Source organism: Chelmon rostratus, chromosome 18 (assembly GCF_017976325.1).
Source record: "Chelmon rostratus isolate fCheRos1 chromosome 18, fCheRos1.pri, whole genome shotgun sequence".
Classification (NCBI taxonomy): domain Eukaryota; kingdom Metazoa; phylum Chordata; class Actinopteri; order Chaetodontiformes; family Chaetodontidae; genus Chelmon; species Chelmon rostratus.
In genome coordinates, this window is record NC_055675.1 from 3683176 (window position 1) to 3706161 (window position 22986).

The window sequence follows — 22986 nt, forward strand, 5'->3', positions numbered from 1 at the left end:
CCTAGTGGTTCTAATTTAGTTTAAAAGGCATTTTTTGAGTGTGTTTGAAGAATAATTACAGAGCTGAACCCTCACTGGTGTAAAATGCACAAAATAACCTGGGCCTGGATAATACACGCTAGATAGTATATATATTCAACATAATGAACACTGTGATAACCATTAAATACACCTTTAAATACAGAGCTGCTAAAACAATTAACATGATGTGATTTACAATAATGCAGTAACATTGTGTTTCCACATGAAAAGTCCATTTTTAGGTTTTTACCATGACATGAAAGTGTAAAACCAACAATCCTTCCTGGCATGTTTGTGCTGTTTTATTAAAAAAAAAGAAAAACACAAAAAACAAAATCAGCAGCTGTAGAAAAGTTGCCACTGAATGCAAAAGAAAAAGCAAAAGCTGATGAGCATCATGTAATGCAATGAGCATGTACGAAGCAAGCTGTAAAACACACATAGCTGCAAAGTGACGCAGTGATTCCACCAGAATAAAGCTTCTCTTTTTCTTTTTTGTCCAAAGACACGGTGATGTGTGACGGTTACCTGAAAAAAGAGGTTAATAAAGGACTGCGTGAAACAGCAACAGCCAAAATCACAGATTGGGGATTCAACACTTGTCTCGCTGAGCTGCGACTTGACAAGAACAGATCAGCACCTCGCTGACAGTAACTAATGCCTCCAAACGTCTGTATTCATCCCCGAGGCCTTTCCGAACTCCTCACACCTCCGCTAATCTCTGCTGGTGAGAAGTTCACTCTGTTGACTCATGAATATCCATGGACAGAGAGTAAACATGATGCAGAGAGACACAGGAGGAGGATACATGCGAGGGGAGAGACAGACGGATCAAGAGTGAAACGCTGCTTCCTCCTCAGAGACTTGACCTCCTCCCATTAAAACCTCTGAGATCTGGCCTCATCATTAGTAGACTGACTCTTTAAATTACAGCTCCTTCACGTTCACAGCCTAATTAAACATTAACCAAACATTACGATGCTAAAATATGAGCTGTTATATGAGATACTGCAGCAAAGAGGAATACTGGCACTGAGACAATAGACAAGGAGGAGACAACAGTAATAGAAGCTCTGTGTTTGTTTAACCCTCCTGTTAACATAAACATATCGTCCACGCAAATGATTGTAACCCCACCTCCACCTCCACCTCCAGCACCTATGACGTGAATATGGAGAAATGTGCAAACAATCATAAAATCTCTCTGACTGACTTCAAATTGGAAAGAAATATGTTGTTGGTGTTTTAATGGCAAGTGTGTGCAGGACATTGAATACAGCTGTCCCCGTTAAATTAGGAAAAGTCATTAAGTATGAAGCATGAAACAGATGCCAATTTATTTTGAGACGTTTAAGATTGACTGGGGTCAAACTGACCCCAAAGGTAAACAGAAGTTACTGTTTGCCCTGCTGGGCTGGACGCTATCTCAAGTAATACCAGCCACTGGAACTGGAATGGTATTATAATGTGTCCAAATCCCATTAACAGCAGAGCCAATGTGAGGTGAATTAGTGCTGAACACACGCTCTTCATGTGACACCTTGCTACGCAGGGAAAACGTGTGCCAGTGAGGCAACATCCAATTATGGTAGCTGTAATTAGGGTGCAGCGCACATGCACGTGCGAAACAACAAAAGGAAGACCACTTCACCTGTTATGGAATTTTCACTAAACGCTAATCAGTGTCCACAACATCCACTGCACACCAGGCCGTTAGTGGTGTCTTTTATTTACTTCCTATGAGGCAAGTTTTTAGTTTTTACAGAAAGTCAACAAAGCTCTGTCCAAACCATGCTGGACATAAATGTTTGACTGACTTCACGTAGTTTCCTCGCATGAATGTGTGTGCTATTTATTCTTTAATGTGGGTGATTAGTCGTGCACTTATTTCCGAGCTTCATGGCTAACGTGTCTATTAGTCACGACTGAACTAGATCACACAGCCCAGTCCCAGTCACACAGTGGTGCTAGACAGTGTTTGAGTTTCAGTTTGGTCTCTTACCAAGTTTCTCGCTGCATTATTGTTAATTAGCTGCAGCCGATACGATCTGCTGCCGGCGGTGTTTGTTCTTTTAATCAGCCAGTGCCACGGACGAACAACATTACATCATAAAAAGGGTAACTTGAGTTTGCTAACTTCATTTGTCGCTGCAATAATGTTGTTTTTTAGTATTCAGCTATTTTCCCTACCACCCTATAAATGCCAACAGCAGCAGTTTCAATCTAATCTAGTCCACTGGCAAACACGTACACGTCATTGAACGTTGTGATACAAGCGAAAACAAGGAATGAACACGTTTGCTTCTGCTCCACTGGAGAATGCATTGTGTTTGCCTGAAAACACGATTCATAACAGATGCATTTTCTGACAAGGTGGCTCCCTCCATATATGTAAGTATAATGTTAGAAATATCTGTGTGGATGATGATGTTCATCTATGTTCCCTACATTAAGGATTTAAGTCACGATCAATGGTGAGGCCATCCCTTGCCTGTAAAAAACATTTCATATTAAGCTCTCTCCTGCAGTGACAGATGTCGCCTATTTCATGTTCCATTAGCTTTCAACATCTGTCTGGCTAATGAGCCAAGGTTAACCTTGTGTGTGCATGCGTGGAAACACATAGAAAGGTCCGCTCTCCATGTCCGGGAAGATGGTAGGAACGACAAATACGACAAAACAGCTTAGACCTGTAAAGATACAGCAGGATGGCAAGCAGGCGGCAGCATACAACATGCCGAGGGCCAGAAACTTAGACCATGGGGGGTTAAACTGAGCTGAGAAAGGACGGGAAACCTGTGCACATGTTGCAAGGGAAAAGAATTAGTCACTGGAGGACATCACAGTTCACACAGCATCCCTGTGACAGAGAGTTCAGGAGGAGAGAGGGAAGAAAAAGGTGAGAGGCTGGAGGGTAAAGGTCACATTCTGTTTGTCAGTCAGGGCTTCAGTATCATCCAGTGTGAGAGGAGCGACGGCTGAGGAAGGCGAGACAGCACAGAGCTCAGCAGGGTGTGGCGGTTGGTATTGTCTGTGCTGTTATTTTGAAGGTCCATTTCCTGTGTTCTGTTTTGTGGGCTGTAACTTTACGTTTTGTTTTCCTGAGGCTCCCCTCCCCCCCGATGCGTCGAGGAGTGTTTGGGCACACCTGAGTTCACTTCAGGAGATTAGGACGCCTATTTAACCTCTGCGGAGTGACTCCTCGACGCCAGAGTATACTTCCACGTACCGTGGTATCAGTTGGTCTCAGTCTCCTGTGGTATAGTACGTTTTGATAGTTTGCTGAACTGTTTTGATTAATTGTTTGTCTCTTCTCTTTTTGTTCCAGTGCCTCCCTTGCCCACACAGCCCAGCACTCTCTGGACCTCTCTGAGTTCGTGTTTTGTTTGGACCTCACGCTGCCAGCGATTGTTTCAGTTATTGCCTGTTGTTGCAAAATAAACTTTTGTTAACCTTCTCCGTTTCCGCTCCTGGGTCTCTCTCTGCACCCGCCGTCACAGAATACTCTGGCCAAACATGGACCCAGCGGATTCGGACCCCTTTCGAGCGGCGCTCGCCCATCAAGGACTACGTCTCGGCCAGCACGAGGACATGCTGCGGGGAGTAATGGAGGCAGTACAAGGTCTCAGCGTCCAAGTCCGTGACCTCACCGCTTACCTCAGCCGCACGGACACCCGTGGCTCTCCTTCCTCCCCAAGTCCCACACCAGCGCCACCCCCACCGGCAACCGCTGCAGCCCAATCTACCTCTCTGTCTGTCTCTCAGCGTGAGCCGTATGTGCCGGCCCCCGAACCCTTTTCAGGTGAAGTTGGTAATGCTGGGGGGTTTATCTTGCGCTGCTCACTAGTATTTGATCAACAACCCCTTAGTTATCCTTCTGATAGAGCTAAGATAGCTTATACAGTTAATTTGTTACGGGGCAGGGCAGCGCAGTGGGCTACAGCGTTATGGGAACAGCACTCCCCCATTCTCTCGTCTTTCGACAGTTTCTCGAGGGAACTTAGTCGTATTTTTGATCATTCACGACAGGGGCAGGAAACTGCTAAACGCCTATTCTCCTTGGCGCAGGGAGCGAGATCAGTGGCAGATTACTCTATTGACTTCCGTATCGCAGCTTCAGAGAGCGGGTGGGGGGAGTTAGAGCTACGAGGTGTTTTCTTACGGAGTCTTTCTAGTGAGTTAAAGGACGAATTAGCTTCCAGAGATGAACCCGATTCCTTAGAGTCATTAATCTCCCTCGCCATACGCATAGATAACCGCTTGAGAGAAAGACAGAGAGAGAAAGCCCAGACTCGCCTCTCTCATGTTCACGAGCCAGCTTCCCTCGCTCCCCCTTCAGCCAGTGGCGGATCCTCCGGCCACTCCGCTGCTCCCTCCACGTCCTCCTCTCACCCTTCGGAGCCCATGCAGTTGGGTCGGGCCCGTCTCCACCCCAGCGAGCGGCAGCGACGTTTCAGCCAGCGGCTCTGTATCTACTGTGGCCAGGGAGGTCATTTTCTCGCTAACTGCCCTCAGACGCCAAAAGGGCAGGCTCACCCGTGACGGAGAGCGCACTGGTGAGTCAGACATCCCCTAATCCCAGCTCTCCCTCCCGTATTACCGTGCCCTCCTGTCTGCTTTGGGGTCGTGAGTCGCTTCCCATGAGGGTTCTGATTGACTCAGGGGCAGACGAGAGCTTCATCCACACCGAACTAGCCACCCAGCTTAAGCTCCCCCTTGAATCCCTCCCGGTGCCCAGAAATGTAACCGCCTTAGACGGCCGACGTATAGCTCAGGTCACTCAACGTACGGTCCCGGTCACGCTCATAATCTCTGGGAATCATAGAGAAGACATCCAATTCTTCGTCATTCCTTCCCCTCAGATTCCCCTGGTGTTGGGCCTCCCCTGGTTGCTTAAACATAACCCCCAGATAGACTGGACTACAGCTAGTATCTCCACCTGGAGCCCATTCTGTCATGCCCACTGTCTTCGTTCGGCCAACCCCTTTTCTTCCCGTGTTTCTCCACCACCTCCCACGCCCCCTGTCCTTACCTCTGTGCCTCCCGAGTACCATGACCTAGCCCCTGTGTTCAGTAAAGAGTTAGCCCTGTCCCTGCCTCCTCATCGCCCCTACGATTGCTCCATAGACCTCCTCCCTGGTGCTCCTCTCCCTTCTAGTCGGCTGTATAACCTGTCACGCCCCGAGAGGGAAGCCATGGAGACATACATCCAGGATTCTCTAGCCTCTGGACTCATCCGCCCCTCATCCTCTCCGTTAGGGGCTGGCTTCTTTTTTGTTAAGAAGAAGGACGCCTCCCTTCGCCCCTGCATCGACTTCCGTGGACTTAACGACATCACCGTTAAGAACAGGTACGCTCTCCCTCTCATCGACCCCTCCTTCGAACCACTCTGCTCCGCCACCATCTTCTCCAAGCTTGATCTGCGTAACGCTTATCACCTCGTCCGGATAAAGGAGGGTGATGAGTGGAAGACAGCTTTCAACACACCGTTAGGTCATTTCGAATATTTAGTCATGCCTTTTGGTCTCACCAACGCCCCCGCTGTCTTCCAGGCTCTCATTAACGATGTCCTCAGAGACATGTTAAACCGGTTTGTTTTCGTGTATTTAGATGACATATTGATTTTCTCTCGAGATCTAGAGGAACATAGACAGCATGTAAGACTAGTGCTTCAGAGACTTCTTGAGAATAAATTGTTTGTTAAAGCGGAGAAGTGCGAGTTTCACTCTGACTCAGTGGGTTTCCTCGGCTATATCATCGCCAAGGGTCAGCTAAGACCCGATCCTGCCAAGATCCAAGCTGTCACGGATTGGCCCGTTCCCACCACCCGGAAGGAGTTGCAGAGGTTTCTCGGCTTCGCTAACTTCTACCGCAGATTTATCCGTGACTACAGTAAGGTAGCTCTTCCCCTCACTAGACTTACTTCTGTGAAAATCCCCTTCCAGTGGTCTCCCGATTCCCAACAGGCTTTCGCCCAGCTTAAAGCACTGTTTACCTCTGCCCCGGTGCTCAAACACCCCGATCCCACTCGTCAGTTCGTGGTCGAGGTGGACGCTTCCGACTCCGGTGCTGGTGCCATCCTCTCCCAGAGAGACCCTCAGACTCACAAACTGCATCCCTGTGCTTTCTTTTCCCGCCGCTTATCCCAGGCCGAGCGGAATTACGACGTCGGGAATAGAGAGTTGCTGGCTGTGGTTTGGGCGCTTCAAGAATGGAGGCACTGGCTGGAGGGCGCTACGGTTCCCTTTTTGATCTGGACTGATCATAAAAACCTCGCCTACTTACGCACCGCGAAGAGGCTTAATCCCCGCCAAGCCAGATGGGCTCTGTTTTTGAGCCGGTTCAATTTCACCCTCTCCTATCGCCCCGGCTCCCGTAACACTAAGCCCGACGCCCTGTCCCGTCTCTATGCCCCTCCCCTGGACTCGGAACATCAGGATGTCATCCTCCCGCCGGCTTGCATCGTGGGTATGGCTACATGGGAGATCGAATCCCTCGTGCTCCAGGCGCAGAAGCAACAACCGGACCCTGGTTCCGGTCCCCCCGATCGCAAGTTTGTCCCGGATTCGGTCCGGTCGCAAGTTCTCCAGTGGGCTCACTCCTCTAGACTTACCTGTCACCCTGGTTTCCACCGCACCCTCCAGTTCCTCCGTCAGAGCTTCTGGTGGCCGAGGATGTACCGCGACACCCGTGCATTTATTGCCGCTTGCTCTGTCTGTGCCAGGGGAAAAGCTTCTCATCATCCCCCTGCGGGGTTACTGCACCCCTTGCCCGTCCCAAGCCGCCCATGGTCTCACATCGCCGTGGACTTTGTTACTGGTCTTCCTCCATCTGAAGGTAACACTGTCATCTTAACTATTATTGATCGCTTTTCCAAGTCTGTGCATTATGTTCCTCTGCCTAAACTGCCTTCTGCCCTCGAGACTGCTAGTCTACTCGTGACTCATGTGTTCAAGCTTCACGGAATTCCCCTCGACGTGGTCTCGGACCGGGGTCCACAGTTCGCTTCCCAGGTGTGGCAGGAGTTCTGTAAGGCGGTGGGGGCCACGGCAAGTCTGTCCTCTGGTTACCATCCCCAGAGTAACGGCCAGACAGAGCGAGCTAACCAACATCTGGAGTCCGCTCTTCGCTGCGTGGCTGCTCATCATCCCGTCTCTTGGAGTACACACCTGCCTTGGATAGAATATGCCCACAACTCCCTCTCCTGTTCGGCCACAGGTATGTCACCGTTTCAGTGCTGTTTGGGTTATCAACCTCCCTTGTTTCCCGAGCAGGAGACTGCGGTATCCGTCCCTTCTGTGAAGGAGCACCTCCGGAGGATTAAGGAGGTATGGCAGTCTGCCAGAGCTGCTCTCACCCGCTCCACGGAGAGGAACCGACGGCTGGCCGACGCTCGCCGCGTCTCCGCCCCCGAGTACCGACCGGGTCAGCAGGTGTGGTTGTCGTCACGGGATCTTCCGTTGGATGTCGAGTCACGTAAGCTCTCTCCCCGTTTTGTCGGTCCTTTCGAGGTGTTGAAGATCATTAATCCGTCTGCCGTCAGGCTCAAGCTACCAGACTCTATGAAGGTCCACCCCACCTTCCATGTTTCCCTGTTGAAGCCGGTGCATTCCAGCGAGCTCAGCCCGCCGGCCGCCGCCCCACCTCCCCCCCGCCTCATTGATGGTCATCCCGCCTACACGGTGTCACGGATCTTGGATGTCCGTCCACGCGGCCGTGGTTTCCAGTTCTTGGTGGATTGGGAGGGTTACGGTCCAGAGGAGCGTTCCTGGGTCTCCAGGGGACTCATTCTGGATGACTCTCTCCTTCGGGACTTTTATGCCGCTCACCCGGACAAGCCGGGTAGAACGCCTGGAGGCGTTCGTTGAGGGGGGGGTACTGTGGCGGTTGGTATTGTCTGTGCTGTTATTTTGAAGGTCCATTTCCTGTGTTCTGTTTTGTGGGCTGTAACTTTACGTTTTGTTTTCCTGAGGCTCCCCTCCCCCCCGATGCGTCGAGGAGTGTTTGGGCACACCTGAGTTCACTTCAGGAGATTAGGACGCCTATTTAACCTCTGCGGAGTGACTCCTCGACGCCAGAGTATACTTCCACGTACCGTGGTATCAGTTGGTCTCAGTCTCCTGTGGTATAGTACGTTTTGATAGTTTGCTGAACTGTTTTGATTAATTGTTTGTCTCTTCTCTTTTTGTTCCAGTGCCTCCCTTGCCCACACAGCCCAGCACTCTCTGGACCTCTCTGAGTTCGTGTTTTGTTTGGACCTCACGCTGCCAGCGATTGTTTCAGTTATTGCCTGTTGTTGCAAAATAAACTTTTGTTAACCTTCTCCGTTTCCGCTCCTGGGTCTCTCTCTGCACCCGCCGTCACACAGGGCCTGTGCAGACAGGACACATTGTGCTCCGATGTCTTCTTCTTGACTTATTTAGAATCGTTTATTGAGGAATTAAATTTATTTACAGTGTGGACGTGCAGAAAAATGCGTCCAATAGGTGAAACCCTATGAGAAATATGTTTAGCCCAGGTCTGCATGATGCCCTTTGAGCCTGTCTCTCTCTCCTTCTGCTGTGTGGACAAAATCAAGAGTTATGGAGTAATTCCACTTGATCATCTGCACCAGATAAACTCTACTGAGCAACCAAAAAGGGTTTTAAATCACCTGTCACCCAGGTGTGGAGGTGAGCGCCCAGGTGGAGCTGTGTGTGTCTGTGAGGGGCATGCACAGTTTCATCGTGTGTGTGTGTGTGTGTGTGTATGTGTGTGCAGGGAGATTTATAGTGAGGGGGTTGAAGGATCTTTAGGTCACAGATGCAGGCGAGCCGTGCTGGCGGGTTTGGTTTTGGGGAGCAGTGAAGAAGAAGGGTTGGTGTCACCGGGCAAGAAAACAGAAACGAGCCTCCTGAAGCAGGTTTCAGATCGCTTCACTTCCAATTCAACCAGTTCTTTACCCCCACCTACTGTACATATGCACCAGAACAAAGCCATTTAATATTGGATCACTGTTTAAACTGACCATCGCCTCAATCTGTAAACCAGGAGATTACTTGGTTTTCAGCTATTGTGCGTCATTGGAAAAACCCAGTTGAAGATTTTCTACAACCTGGGATTTGATTGTCTCCGTTTCTTTTCGTTATGATGACGTAAATTACAATCAGAATTAGATTCAGTGCAGTTGCTGAAATACGGTTACAAAGCATCATCTTCAGAACGTCACAGCAGGTCAGCGAGTCACACAGGCTGTAAACAAACCACCACTTTATTCATGTTCACTTTATTTGGAAATGAAACAAAGTGAAAACTGGACAAAGTTGAACGTTGCTCTAAACCAGCGGACAGAGAATATGATTGCACTTCTATCTTATACAGTTTAAAAAAACTAGTGCAAAACCTAGTGCCTACGTTACCCACGATTGACTGGGAACAGTTTGGATGCAGATTTGGGCGTGTTATGTTAGTGGTGGCTAACGTAGCCGCTATCCTCGAGCAGAGGTGAGGAGCAGAGGGCTGATCAGCTCCAGCTCCACACCTCCAGATTTGCTCCACTGTCAAACCTGTATTCCTCAGCTCCAACCCACACTGATTCTCGTAAATGTCCCAAAGTTAATTCAATCAGTGGTGTTTCTGTTTAATATTTTTGCTTGTTTTCCCTTCAAATAACTACTGAAACTTTGGGGATTTGTTTACAACCTGTGTCTGGGAGACCACGTTTGGTGCTGCCCCTCTGGGCTGCACTGATAAATGACAGCATGTCATATCTTGCAGAAATGCAGGCCAAGACAACACAAATAAGACCCAAGTTTTCAGTCTTTTTATTGTTATATTTGCTGTACTGGTCAGCACCATCTCTTTACTTGCGAAATGGTTGATTATTTTTTAATGTGGAAAACACAGATATTCTAAACTAAATATACATTTTAGTAGTTTATGGAGTCAAAAGGGAAGATTTTTCTTTTATTTTTATAAAGGTATCATAATTAAATGGCTTAACCCAGTTGAGAAGCTGATGGCCAGGAAGCTTTTGAATAAACAAACCATGATATGCGATATAAAAATCACACCATGGTTAATATGTTGAAAGTTTTAAAAAATTTGGTAATTTGGAAGATACGATCCCCCTTGAACTTGACGGAATTGAAAGTGAACGGCTCGTCGCCCTGCTTTAGAGGGAAGTACCTCACTGTTGCTGCTGCTGCTGCCGCCAGTGGTCCCTAAAACAGCAGATCAGTCCAACATGAGCTGGAGCAGGACAGGATGGAGTGAGATGGAGAAGCAGAATGATATAAGTTCAAGATGAATGCCCGGCTTACAACCACTGACGTCCACAGCGGGACCAAAACACACGGGCCTGAACGTGCTTTAACCTTGTCTGAGCCAAATAGGAAAATAAAGACTGTATCAATACAACATCATGTTGAGGCCCACTTCATCTGGGCCCTGGTGCTTTCTGTTTAGCAAGATCAAGTCAAACCAAATCATGTTCTTGTATAACTTTGATACATTACTGCTCACTATTTCCCTCAAGCCTTTAAGTTAAGTTATGTAAAGTTCACATGTTTTGTTGTCTATGAACAAAAACACATTCAAAACCACCAGTGTGGTCCTTTAAATTCACCTAAAAGTTTCTTCCTCAGTGAATCATCGACTCATTGACGTAGGCACTGGTATGAAAATGGATGATATACATGTGAGCGTTCAACATTAGCTCTTTACTTTCTTCCACTGTACCATGCCAGGAGGGAGAAGACTGCATCCTCATTGTCTGTAGTCTTTGTGATATCTATGCCACGTTTTAAAGAATGTTACTGCTTTCAGTGGGAAACAGGTTTGAGAAAGCCGACTCTTTAAACCCGACAGCCTTGTTTGCTTCATACACAAAGTCACACGTTAAGTCTGGAATCTGTGCCGTGTGTCCCGGTTTCAGAAAACTCGAGATATGAAGCAACATGCCACATTTCAATCCATTTCCAATTGAATTGAAAACATGTTGAAAATGTACTTTGACAAAAATATAATTGACTACATATCCTAACAAATACATGTGTGCATCTTCTTTAACTTGATCATGATAATATCAATAACAGCTGTAGTTGTAAGAATAATGTGCTGCTGCCAAGAGAAAGAGGTATATCTTAGCATTTTCTAAACATTTTTCAAAAAAAAAAAAATCACATTATCTTGAACAACATCTTCTGTTATAGAATAACAACACTCGCCACATTGCTCATGATGTTGCTTTTCTACCTGTGTGGTATTGCTGTGATAAACATATTAACATCGCTATCAACAAAGTGCCTACTGCCTGAAATGACAACAGTAAATATCAACAGCACATCATATCTCTAGAAGGATGGGACCTGAGAGCGTGCGTTAAACGTTTGATCACAGCATTGTCACACACATGCAAGAACAACTCCATGTTAAAGTTGCAATCCTTTTTGGGTTATGGGATGATCATCAAAGATCCTCTTCTGGCTGCTAAAAGCTGACAGAATTTATCTTGGAGCTCATCAAAAACTCCTTCTACAAACTCTGTGGCAGTATATGGAAAACCTTTAGGGTCAAATTTTCTTCATGATGCTGTTCTGTCTCACTTTACCACCATAGCATAAAAGGTCAAAAAATAAGGATTGTACCTTTAAGTGTTTCCATTGATAAGACCTATTAGAGGGATATGTCCAGGTTCCACACACTGCAGCACCCACATGACACATGGAACAAGAATCCGGAGTGATTAATAACAGCGTTAGTAGACATGGACATTGTTATCATGTAACAGCAGAACATTTTAGCAAAAACATTGAAGAAATCGTAAAACACTGCACGGGTAAATGAACTATGTGCAATTCCAAAAACGCCATAATTTACTTCTTATGCATAAAAACACAGAATCCTAATGAACTTTTTAGCCAACATGCAGCAGATTTATCCTTCAGCTGGGCGCCTTCTTGCAGTGCTTGTCATTGAAGTAAAGAATCAAATTCTCTCAACATCACATGCATTAGCAGCAGCGGGCCTGGCGGTAAACCTAAGCAACCTTATCTCACCTCTGAGCTATGCGAGAGGACTTGCATGTGATTGCTAGAGAAATGGTTACTTTATTCAGTGATTTGCACTGACATTGCTCCATCAGAGCTGGGAAATCAAGCCACGTTAAATAACCGCGTGATAGCGATCGAGCTGGAGTCGAACATACGATGTGAGTGCATGTATTTTTAAGTAGCTTCAGTTCAATGACATTGTTATTTACTTTAGCTGTTGTAATCAGATTAATGCAATCTCTTCACATGTAATCCAATTATGTCCCCACGCTGCCTGTTGTGTGCTCACCAGTAGAGATAGTAGAAGAAGGACAGGACAAAAAAGGACAGCTTGCACCAGGCCTCCTTCAGGCAGAACTTGAGCGTGTCACCGTTCATCACGGATGCCGGGTCGTAGAGCAGCTCCTTAGTGTCCGTTGGGGAATGGAAGTACCTACCACAGAGGGCAAAGACCACATCGCGGGTAGTTGACCCGTTCCAGACCCCGGGGGGAGGGGGACGGACGGAGGGAGGCGGGGGAGATGATGGGAGGAAATGGGGAAGGAAATAGTATGGAAAAAGATGGCATGATGAGTTCAGGGGGCACCATCATGCAGCAGACGTGGGCAAAATAGTAGTTGAATATGTTTGTGGAAACTGGTTGTTTGCTAAACCCCTCCCCTCAACAGTGATGGTATAGTCGAGCTAACGGAACTAGGCATGGACGGACGCTTGGCAAAAAAGTATAAGGAATGGATAAAGCAGCGTCATTCACTGCCCCAATGTTAGTTGCAAATCTTAACATGCTAACTAGCTCACTACCTTCTGTAGTAACTTAGCATTACTTTCAAAGCCACGTAACATAGCATGGGAAAAGTATGTTCCTCCAAAACCTGTATGTACCGGCACTGATGACGCCTTCTCAGGTGTGCAGTTACCCCTGCCATAGGCACTAACACACCTCCATACCATCACTGATGCTGGCTTTTGAACTTTATGCTGGCAGCAATCTGAATGGTCCTTTTTCTTTTTGGCTCAGTGGCCAAATTGAGAATAAGCATATATTTACAAAAATCAAGTTGATGAGGTAAAACATGAAATATGTTGTCTTTGCACTGTTTTCAGTTGAATATGTCAGAAAGGATTATCTAGTTATTGCACTATTTATACTTTGTACGGCATCCTAACTGTTTAGGGAGCCTGGATTGTACATTTTTCTCATCGTGCTGTAAATATTCCAGCTAACTAGATACTCTGCAACACAAGAACAACCCAACTCTAATTGAGCTAACTGTCTCCATGTCTGATGTATGCCATTGAGTGCATATTTATATCTTTTCACAGGGTTCTTGTTTTAAAGCAAGTCAGCAAAAAACAGACTTTTCAATAAATTCAGAGCTACTGTTAATTATCTACCTACAGCTGATGAAATCTGCTGTCGGTGGCCACCAGCAAGGAATGAGATGCCACATTTGTCAACCTCTACGAGACACATATTGTTTTTTTTCTGTCAGTTTTGATCGGTACATTTTCCACTGTTATCACTGTAAACTGAGCCTGTCCTCACCAGAAACCGGACGTAAAGGTCGACTTGGCAAGCAGGTTGTTGCGACCTCTGCTCGTGTCCTGTGTTAAACCAAAAGTCAGCGTTTCCGCACCTTACTAACTAATTTTGGTGCCTAAACCTAAGCAAACCGCGACCATTTCGACCACATTATCAACGTGCAGATGTGAGCGCAGACTTGATCACACCAGCTTGTCACTGCTACTCTCCTGTGGTGATATATGTCGTTTTGGGAGTCGTTGGTAATCGACCTATTCCATCATTTAGGTCGGAGGATGCGTAAACTGCATATGTGCTATTCTGAAACGGAAAGCCTGACAGGTGTAAGTGAGGAGATAAGGGCTTAGCAAAGGACATCCTGATAAAGAGCAGCTTGTTGGACTTTTGGTGCACAATGTTAAAGTTCCCAACAAGATAAACAAAGCATGATGGGTATTCAAGTATATTTTCACCCACGTCAGTTATGAAGTTCTGAAGGTATCAGGCCTGGGGTTTATAAGTTTCTAATTTCAGTCAGCTCCGTGCAGTAAGTGAATTACTCCGGCTGCGGTGCATACAAATGAGCACTGAACAATGATTTTCAACGAAGCTTTTAAATGAATTTTCAATGAAACATTTTCCTCTGTTTGAAATTACAGCCATTTATCACCTGCTGGCTGATTAAAAAGCTGAGGAGAAAATCCACACTATAACACAATCTGCATGCGCTAATGCTACGCTGTTAGCATAATCAATATTTGTAAACACAAACAGCCCCCTCTCTCAAAGCTGTGTAAAATGAAGATGTGCAACGCCACCAAAACATAGAACCTGGTGGTAATTAATAGCGGAGCGGGTTTGGGGAATTGTAGGAAATTTCCTGGAGCTTTTCCATCCCGGTGAGACTTATTTCAGTGGGGCTGTTAGAATTATGAAGTAGAAAATGTGTCATACAGAGAACGAGTACTCGAGGAAAGTCACCGTGAGAAAACATGACGAGGGAATTCCAACTGCTGCCTGTTGCTCTGAGAGAGGGCTGTTTGTGCACTGATACACAACTACCTCATTACTCTTTATAGGGGGGAGAGTTGCTTTTAATGGACCCCAGAGCTGATACAATGAACAAGATTCTGCAACAATGGATAGCTGTATATTAATGCAACAGACCAGCTGCATTAAGATTTACTGCAGGTTACGTCCACAGAGCCCATCGCAGAGAATTTCACTCATTTATACATTCAAATTACATTTTGGAGGGCACGATGGGTAATGCAGTCCAACCAGGACGCTGCCACCGTCATGCACGTGGTCTGTTCAGTCATAGCCCAGGCTAACAAGATGGTTTATGCATGTCCACACAGTATGTTAATTCATGTACGTTGGCTGCCGGCGACTGTGGAATGATCGTACGTTTGGTCGTCATGAATTAATTACAATGAACGTTCACAAATTCAAATTTCTGCTGCTCAATAGATGACTCATGCATGTATGAAATCTTCAATAATGCAGTTGAAAATGCATTTTGATGTATTTTGAGTGTGACAGAAGGGTTTTGCAATGATCCACTGAATATAATTGCCATGTATTTCTACAAAAGATACATGCACGAATGACTGATGAGGAGGTAAACAGTATTAGCTAGATATAGATAACAAAGTACTGCATACGAGTAGCAAACAGAACTTCTTTAATGATAAAAAGAACTGTAGACACCACAAGGCAAGAAGAATTTGACAAACATTTGCTGCTTTTATTGCATGTCATAAACATAAAGACACTCAATGTGGACAAATCTTCCAGAGTATGCCACGCAAAACACACACACACACACATACACACACAGAGAGAGACTTGGAAGAGGATTCAGCTGGCAACCAAAGCATTTTAAGAAACTACAGCAGTACAAGGCCAGCATGTCTTGGAATTTCCCTCTACGCCCCCACGTTCACATATTGTGAGAGCTTTTAGTCTGGCAAAAACTTCTTTTTTTAATAAACAAGGAATTGTCCCCCATGAATGGACCAGCTACTTACATCATCCCAGACTTTATGTAATGAAGGTTTGTCTACCGAGGCCACACACAGACGCTGTAACTCTTCTTCTTGCTAATATTGACCATTAAAAGAAGCCTTTGTAACGTGTTTCCAAAGAAAGAGATGAAGGACAGAATCTACAATCTTCTTCAGGAAGACGGAACTTCATATTAAAACAGCTGTAACTTTGAAAGATGCTCTCTTCATTTGACTAACTCAGACAGCTGAAACCTCTTTTTAACTTCAGACACACACAAACTCCGGAATCCATTTATCCACAGTGTGAGGACTGTCCCATCACTCACACTGGAAGTACACCAGGCAGAGATCTCTTAATGGAAATACTGCAGCAAGCAAAGCAGACTTGAAACACTGGAAACCAATCCTTTAAGTTCATCCCAGTGATGCAGCGCTGGAACTCCAACATGTAAGGTTACCTCCCCTCGCTTTGCCTGACAGTCTCCGCTGCCGTCTGATTAAAGGGGCAGGTCACAAAGACAAACCCAAAACACATTCTCTACTGTGCAGATCGTTTTGGTTTTAAATGAAGAGGCTGTGAAATTTCCATCTGTTGACTCATTGTGCCGCTGGAAGCGAATGGAAATGAATTTGCGATAAATCACACTCAGCAGCAACATGGCTTTCCAGAAACAATGTCCCAGTTACCATGGATGACAGTTTCTGACACTGTGGGCCCCCATTCAGACAAAGCTAAGACACTTATGACAACTGTGTACCCATCATCATTTCTCTTTTACAATTTAGCAAAACATTAAAAGTGCACTGAATTAGCTGTTGGTAGCTAATGTTTGCAATATTACTTATTAGTGTTATTTATACTTTGATATTAAAGATACTTATTATGAATTTTGACTCAAGTTGCAGCAGCCTTGGTTACCTCAATGAGCTGTGTGTCACAGCCACTGCTGCTGCTCCTGAAGCTCACCGTGTTGGTGTGTGAGCCGAATCACAGGTCAAAACTAGAACTTCCTTCCTCATGCAGCGAGCCCCCCTTCAACGCTCCTGGATGATGAACAAACCTCTGTGTGGTTTTGATAAGTTTCAAGCAACTTCATAAAGAACAAATACTTACTATGAAAGCTCCACATGTGAACTTTCCAGAGTAAGCAGGACGTAGTTTCTGGAAAAAAAAAGCATGCTCTGTTGTCATTTTTCAATGCTTCAAGCTCCACAATTAAGGCAGAAATATCAAAGAGACCAATAGCTTCAAAAACACCAAAAATATCTGCCCGGCTCCATCACACTACAGCTAGCTGAGAAAGCCTTAGGGCAGCACGCAGCTCCAGAAGCTGTCATGACCGAACCTTCTGAGGGCGGCCTTAATGAGAAAGCATTTCTTTCTCCCGGCTGCAAGACATCATTCAGTACAAGTTTCTATTGACAAACCGATCGAGCTTTTCTGCTGCCGAAGCCGTCGATCCGGCCTCAAAGCAGCCCTCCCGGCAACAGATGCGAGCTCTGCAGAGCATCACAGGGACGGGAAGGCTCACAAACAGGAAGCTACACATGCGTTCGCACACATTCACACAAACACATCCACATGTGTTGGCGTGATCACGTACTGTGTTTAAATAGCTCACGACCAGCGTCTCCCTCCCTCTCCTGTGAACGACCTTGTCAATATTAGATCTCTCTCCTATCACTCACTTGCTTTTCCTCTCGCCTCACCGTCCTGCCTCCTGCTACCTCGTCCTTCATCCTCCACCCTCCTCCATCTCTCCCTTCCTTTCCTTGTCTGCTCATCTCTCAGCTGTGCAGGAAGCAGCATGTGTAGCCAGTGGGCATCTGGCACAGCCTCCAATTAATGAGACAGCAAGATGTTTTTCTCTTCGGCTCTCCTCTCTCCTCTCCTCTAATCTCCTCTCCTGCTCTGCTCTCCTCTCGTCCTCCCGCGGTCTGCAACTTCCACCAGCTGAGCACGAGCTTAAACCAATCAGGCTGCCAGCAGTCGACGTCCAACCGGCAGGAAGAGCAGCAACAAAGACCCAAAAAGACAAAGAAGGAGCAGCAAAAGAAGCCTGCAGATCACTGACTGGTGACCCAATTTTCAGACGCTGCCTTTCAGAGGCTCGAGATCCGTTAGAGCACTGATGCACTCGCTTTTTACAGACTTGTGCCATTGAGCTCCATTGTTGTCCAAAAAAAATCTATTAGAAACACTTCAGTGAGCCCCACTGTTCAGATGTTCCTTCATCACACCTCGTGAGCACACACACTTCAGATTATTTTGACTTACTCCCACACACACCGTTCTACTGCTGGAACTATTCATTTTTGCACCAAATGTGTGTTAAAATAGTCCCCAGCAAATCTCCTAACTCCTCCTGTTTGGGTGATGCATGCTAAAAAACAACCAGGAAATTATTTAGCTTTAAAACAAATATTTTATTATATTATTTGCAAGTTTGACAACAGGCAGCAAGAAGACTACAGAATAACTGCAGCTTTATTGTTTAACATTAACAATATATTAGTCTTCTGCAGTTTTAACATGCCTAGTTTCGCCCCTTTTCTGCATCCCAGTGGATGTAACTTTAACGTGAACAATGTCGCTACATCATGAGCCTTGCTGTCATGCACAGTTTTTCAGTGGGGAGGTCTTTTTTATTTAATTTTCACTATTTAAACCTAACCCTAAATTAAACTGTGAATGCAAATCCACAGACCAAGAGTAACACTAAGAAGTGGGGATTAATAAACATTTGTTGCACAAGAGGTTATGCACAGCGGCAGAACAGTGTGTGTGGAGCTGACTGACAAAAACTTGACAACCCGTCGCATGAAAGACGTTAAAGTTAATATTGGACGATTCAGCAAAACCCAAGCTGACGTTCCACATGCCACCTGCTCTCTCTCTCTCTCTCTCTCTCTCACACACACACACACACACACACAGAGGGATAGGATAGTCACCTCCACGTGTTGTAGAAGAGCAGGGGGATGTTGAGGCCCACAGTCAGCCACTCCTGGGCACACAGGAACATGATGCAGAAGAGTCCATGGATGGAGTACTCTGGTAGCACCAACTACAAAGAGACAGAAGCAGGAGGAAGAGGAGGATGAGTCAGAGAGAAGAGGAGCGGGGCGAAGACCAATCGATTATTCACACCTAAATCACTGATGAAGCCACTTTGATGTCGACAAGCAGAGAGTCATGTCTCTTTCTCCTTCTGCTCCTGTGCTGCACTGCTGCTGATTAATGTTGCTAAATGTAAATACTGTTTGAATGACATTTACTCTAATGTTAGACCTGCATGAATGAACCAACACTATATTAAACTTAACCAAAGGGTAGTTGGTTAGCAGATGCCACATTATCATTTTAATGCCCACAGGTGTAAGAAAGCACCTCAAGTATCATAATTAGCATTCAAATCCTGAGCCTAGCCTATATTTAGCCACTGTAAATCTGTCTATCTGCAAGCATTCCAAATGGCTAAATGCCCCCATCTAGATTATGGAGAGCTTAGCTCCACAATAGGCAGCACACACTGATGGCAGGGCTCCATCATTATCATAATAACTCCAGGGCTCAGCCCTCCGAATGCAGGAAGCAAGACAACCTCCTGGCAAACCGCAAGGGTGAGGATGTGTGTGAGGGTCCTCGCCACCAATCCTCCGCCTTAAAGACCCCCTCCAATGAAAATGAAGCTTTTAACCTTCTGAACATGGCCATATGATGTTTTTTTTTATATCCTAGGAGGAATATCATGAGCAAAATAAGCAGCCAATGCCATTTCAGAGTATTCCCACCTTGAAATTGCAGTGGATCAATCACAGTTTCACAAACAGAGATTCAGAGAGCCAGCGTACCAATCCCATCAATTTGAAGGGTGGGGCTGCAGTGAAACCAGGGATATCAGAGGAGAAATCAGGTGTAGCTACATAGGGGTATTTTGCAAGCTAAGTTTTCATAATTTACAAAATGATGGCAGATGTGTTCTGTTCTTCAGATGTGCAACGCTGAAAAGAGGAGACATGATGAGTCTTCTTTCATTACCGAAGGATCTGAAAATCTGAGACAAAACTCGAGTTTGGAATAGAAATTTTCCAGAGCACTGTTTTTACAATTTTCCACAAAAGCAGATGGATTTTGCCACAGAACTTGTACTGAAGCCTGACGCTGTTCCATCCATCTATCCTGGGGACACGGCGAGGACGAGCCAACGCGCTGGCTTATTTTTCTTCTTTTATTCATTGAATCCACAGTGTGCTAGATAATGTTAGCCAAAGTTAGCCTGCCAAGATACATGATGATTCATGTCAAGTGCTGACAGGACATTTTACATGGCTTGGGGATGCTGCCGAAGAACAGCAAGCGTTGCTCAAAACAGTTTCAAATGGCAAAGCTGCTGAACTAAACGATGGTTTCTTTCATTTGGCTACGACTTCTGACAGAAAACTTCAACTGGCTTTGAGGTTGTTGCAGAAAGAACGTCATGATAAAGGCTGCAAGTATGACGTTAGCAAGATAATATAAGCGCATATGGATGGTGGGATGTTGTGTGTTTGATTAGCGGAGACAAAGCTGAGCAGGTGTGCTCGAGCTGCAGGCCAGTGGTGGAGGGCTGGGTGGAGGCAGAGGCGGAGGCTGTTTGCATATTCGTAGAGCCTAAATGCACTTTGAAGAGAATGAATGTAGCAAAAAGCATGTTCTTGTCATTTAGAAGCTTCTTGTGTTTCACTACCTCCATCGGAAACTATGATTGAACTTTTTTTTTTAAATCCAAGATGATTCAGTGACAAATGGCTGTAAAAACAACACTGACCTATCTATACCTTCTCGCTTATATAAGAGTCAGAATATTCTTCACTGAAGTGCCTGGAAATGAAACCACACTTCATGACAAGGTGCAAAACACAGCTGATGTGCTTATGCACGTTTTGTGTGTGTGCGCATATGCTTCAGCTGTGCGTCACTTTAATTCCGTTCCTTGGAGAAAAGGCTATAAAATCCACATTTTGAGGCGTTATCACTATGAAGCTATACTTTTCAAGAAGAAGCATGCAATTCAGGACAAAGAAAAAGCTTTTGAAGTGTTAGAAGCAAGAAGAAAGGGAGATGTAAGATATATAGATAAGAGCTAAGAAAAACCCCATATAGTAAGGAAGCACACTGAAAAGAGCATGATGACTGAAGAGGGCTGCAGCTCATCATGCAAAATGCTTTTCTCACCAATTCTTATGACTGTATTGCTGCATTGTATTCCAAACATTCAGCTTAAACTTCATGAACTTTATATTTGCATGAGCAATGAAATTAGAGTCCTTTGATTGATGGAAGAAATGAGGAAGTAGATTTAAGTGTGAAAAGCTGAGTCCAAATGATCCAATATTATCTCCAAAAGGGCATGCGCTGTCATCTGCTCTTATAAAAACGTCTTCTTTTTAAACTGAAGAATCAGGGGGATATAGCAGCCGTAACAGAGAAAGTGGCATCTACAAAGAGCTCAGTTTCATCAGAAGAAGCCAAAGGCAAAGAGAGGCAACGTGTGCTGTTACTCCTCAAATCCTACCTTCTTTCAAATTACAATGATGTAATTGATGATGCAAGTGGCTTTTTTACTGATCATCCACTTTATTTTAAAGCTGCGCCGATCAATGCTTGTGTATCAACAATGGACCTAATGACTAATGTGAATGGGGTCACCCTGTGAGAGAAAGGTGCCGCTCAGCATTTTAGTGTATTTCAGCTCATTGTTCCGCTTTTACAGCTTCACTTCTGGTTCACTCTCACTGCTCTCATCAAACCCAGCAGCTGGTGGAGACCAAAGCAGAACTAAAAGAAGCTTTCTGTCGCTGGATTTATAGTAAATAGGCAAATTGAAAACACTCACTGACTAAATGACAAATTGTCTATTTTTTAAATGTAGTAATAAAGGTGACCTCAATAACTAAAAACAAAGCTTTTTATTTCAAATTCAAGAAGTAGGTTTGCTGTACCACCAGCTACTTCCTAACACCTGACAGTGCTGCAGATGATCACTTTAGATTAGATTAAACACATGTATAATCTTTGGCTACCACAAGAGTCAGCACGCAACCTGGACGAGCCTGGCTTGTCACTCCATGTGGGCGCCTGAAATTGCACGCCATGCAAGTCCTTGTGAACACCTACCAGAGTAACCCCAATGGCTCAGTCCACTGAAATCTGCACTAGCTTTTCACTGCTTTAGTTAATGCTATTCACAAAGAAAGCCACTTCACTACTCATGTATATTTAACAGCGTACAAGGTGACACATTACGCTGCCATTGCGAACCGCCTGGCCTCGAACATTACTGTATACGCTGCCATAACGAGGCAGTGTTCACGATGCATTATTCAGATGGCCACATGCCTCCTAATAACAGAAAAACACATTTTCACTGAATAGCTCTTCAACAGCAGGGAACGAGAAAACTGCTGCTAAGACAAAACCTAAATATATCCATTTGCTTTCACACATACAGCGGGGATGCTGAGCGTGCACACACACACACACACACACACACACACACACAATGCAGCATGCATGCAATACGTGGACGAGGACACACACATACACTGTCCCCTCCCCACACGGACAAGAAGCTCATTAAAAAACAAATAGTCACACTGAGCTTTACATACTCCCTTTTCTGCACCCCCCCCCCCCCCCAAATCCCTAATGCATGTTGGCTGACAGCACTCAGATGAAAGAACAAGGATGATACGTCACTCCAGCAACCACGCAACACTAAAAAGTACATAAAACTTTACTGACAACAACATAACAATCCGATGTGGACATGAAAAGGGGGAAAAAAAACACCCTTGTGTCCCTAAGTGGCCTTGTAAAAGAACGGAAAACAGCTCCAATGTTACAGACATTTAACAGGAAAGCATGTAAGATATGTTCTTCTGGAATGTGCATGGATTTGTCCTTCAGTATGTTATGTCATTTACTAGTGGTTGAACAAAAACAAGTGGCTCGAACCAATTAAACATTTAAATTCCCCACTCCTACAGAGCAGTAACTTGGGAGACTACACATAAAATAGGTCGTTGAAAAACTGCTATATTTATCTGAACCATGGGTGTTGGCTGCTGGGAAGCCTGTGAGGGTGTGACGCCTCTGGATGTTTGCTTTGGTAAGGCAGGCAAGGGTCAAAAGCAGCAAATCAGGCAAAGAAATCCGACAGGGGCCAAGCAGGGAAGTCCAAAGTCTAGAAATCAAGCAAAGGGTCCAGCAGGCAGATCAGACATGTGGATCAAAACTTGCAAGAGAGCTCGGCAAAACATAGTAGACAAGGGTTCTGCCTGAGAGCTAAGGATTCATCCCCACACTGATGCACTCTCATCATTAGGAGATGATGAGTTCGGAGCAGCCGCCGTT

At 45.4% G+C, this 22986-nt stretch overlaps 1 protein-coding gene across 1 annotated transcript in view; it reads right to left on the reverse strand.

The window, feature by feature from the left end:
- Positions 1–11676: 11676 nt before the first annotated feature.
- The window catches only part of cnih3 (cornichon family AMPA receptor auxiliary protein 3), a 67964-nt gene continuing 56654 nt past the window's right edge, over positions 11677–22986 (reverse strand). Inside the window, exons 4-7 of the mRNA XM_041959135.1 lie at positions 18543–18655; positions 18474–18476; positions 12343–12486; positions 11677–11704 (exon numbers count right to left, since the gene is read on the reverse strand). Of these exons, the coding sequence (XP_041815069.1) occupies positions 11677–11704; positions 12343–12486; positions 18474–18476; positions 18543–18655 (288 nt within the window). The remainder of the gene's footprint in view (positions 11705–12342; positions 12487–18473; positions 18477–18542; positions 18656–22986) is intronic.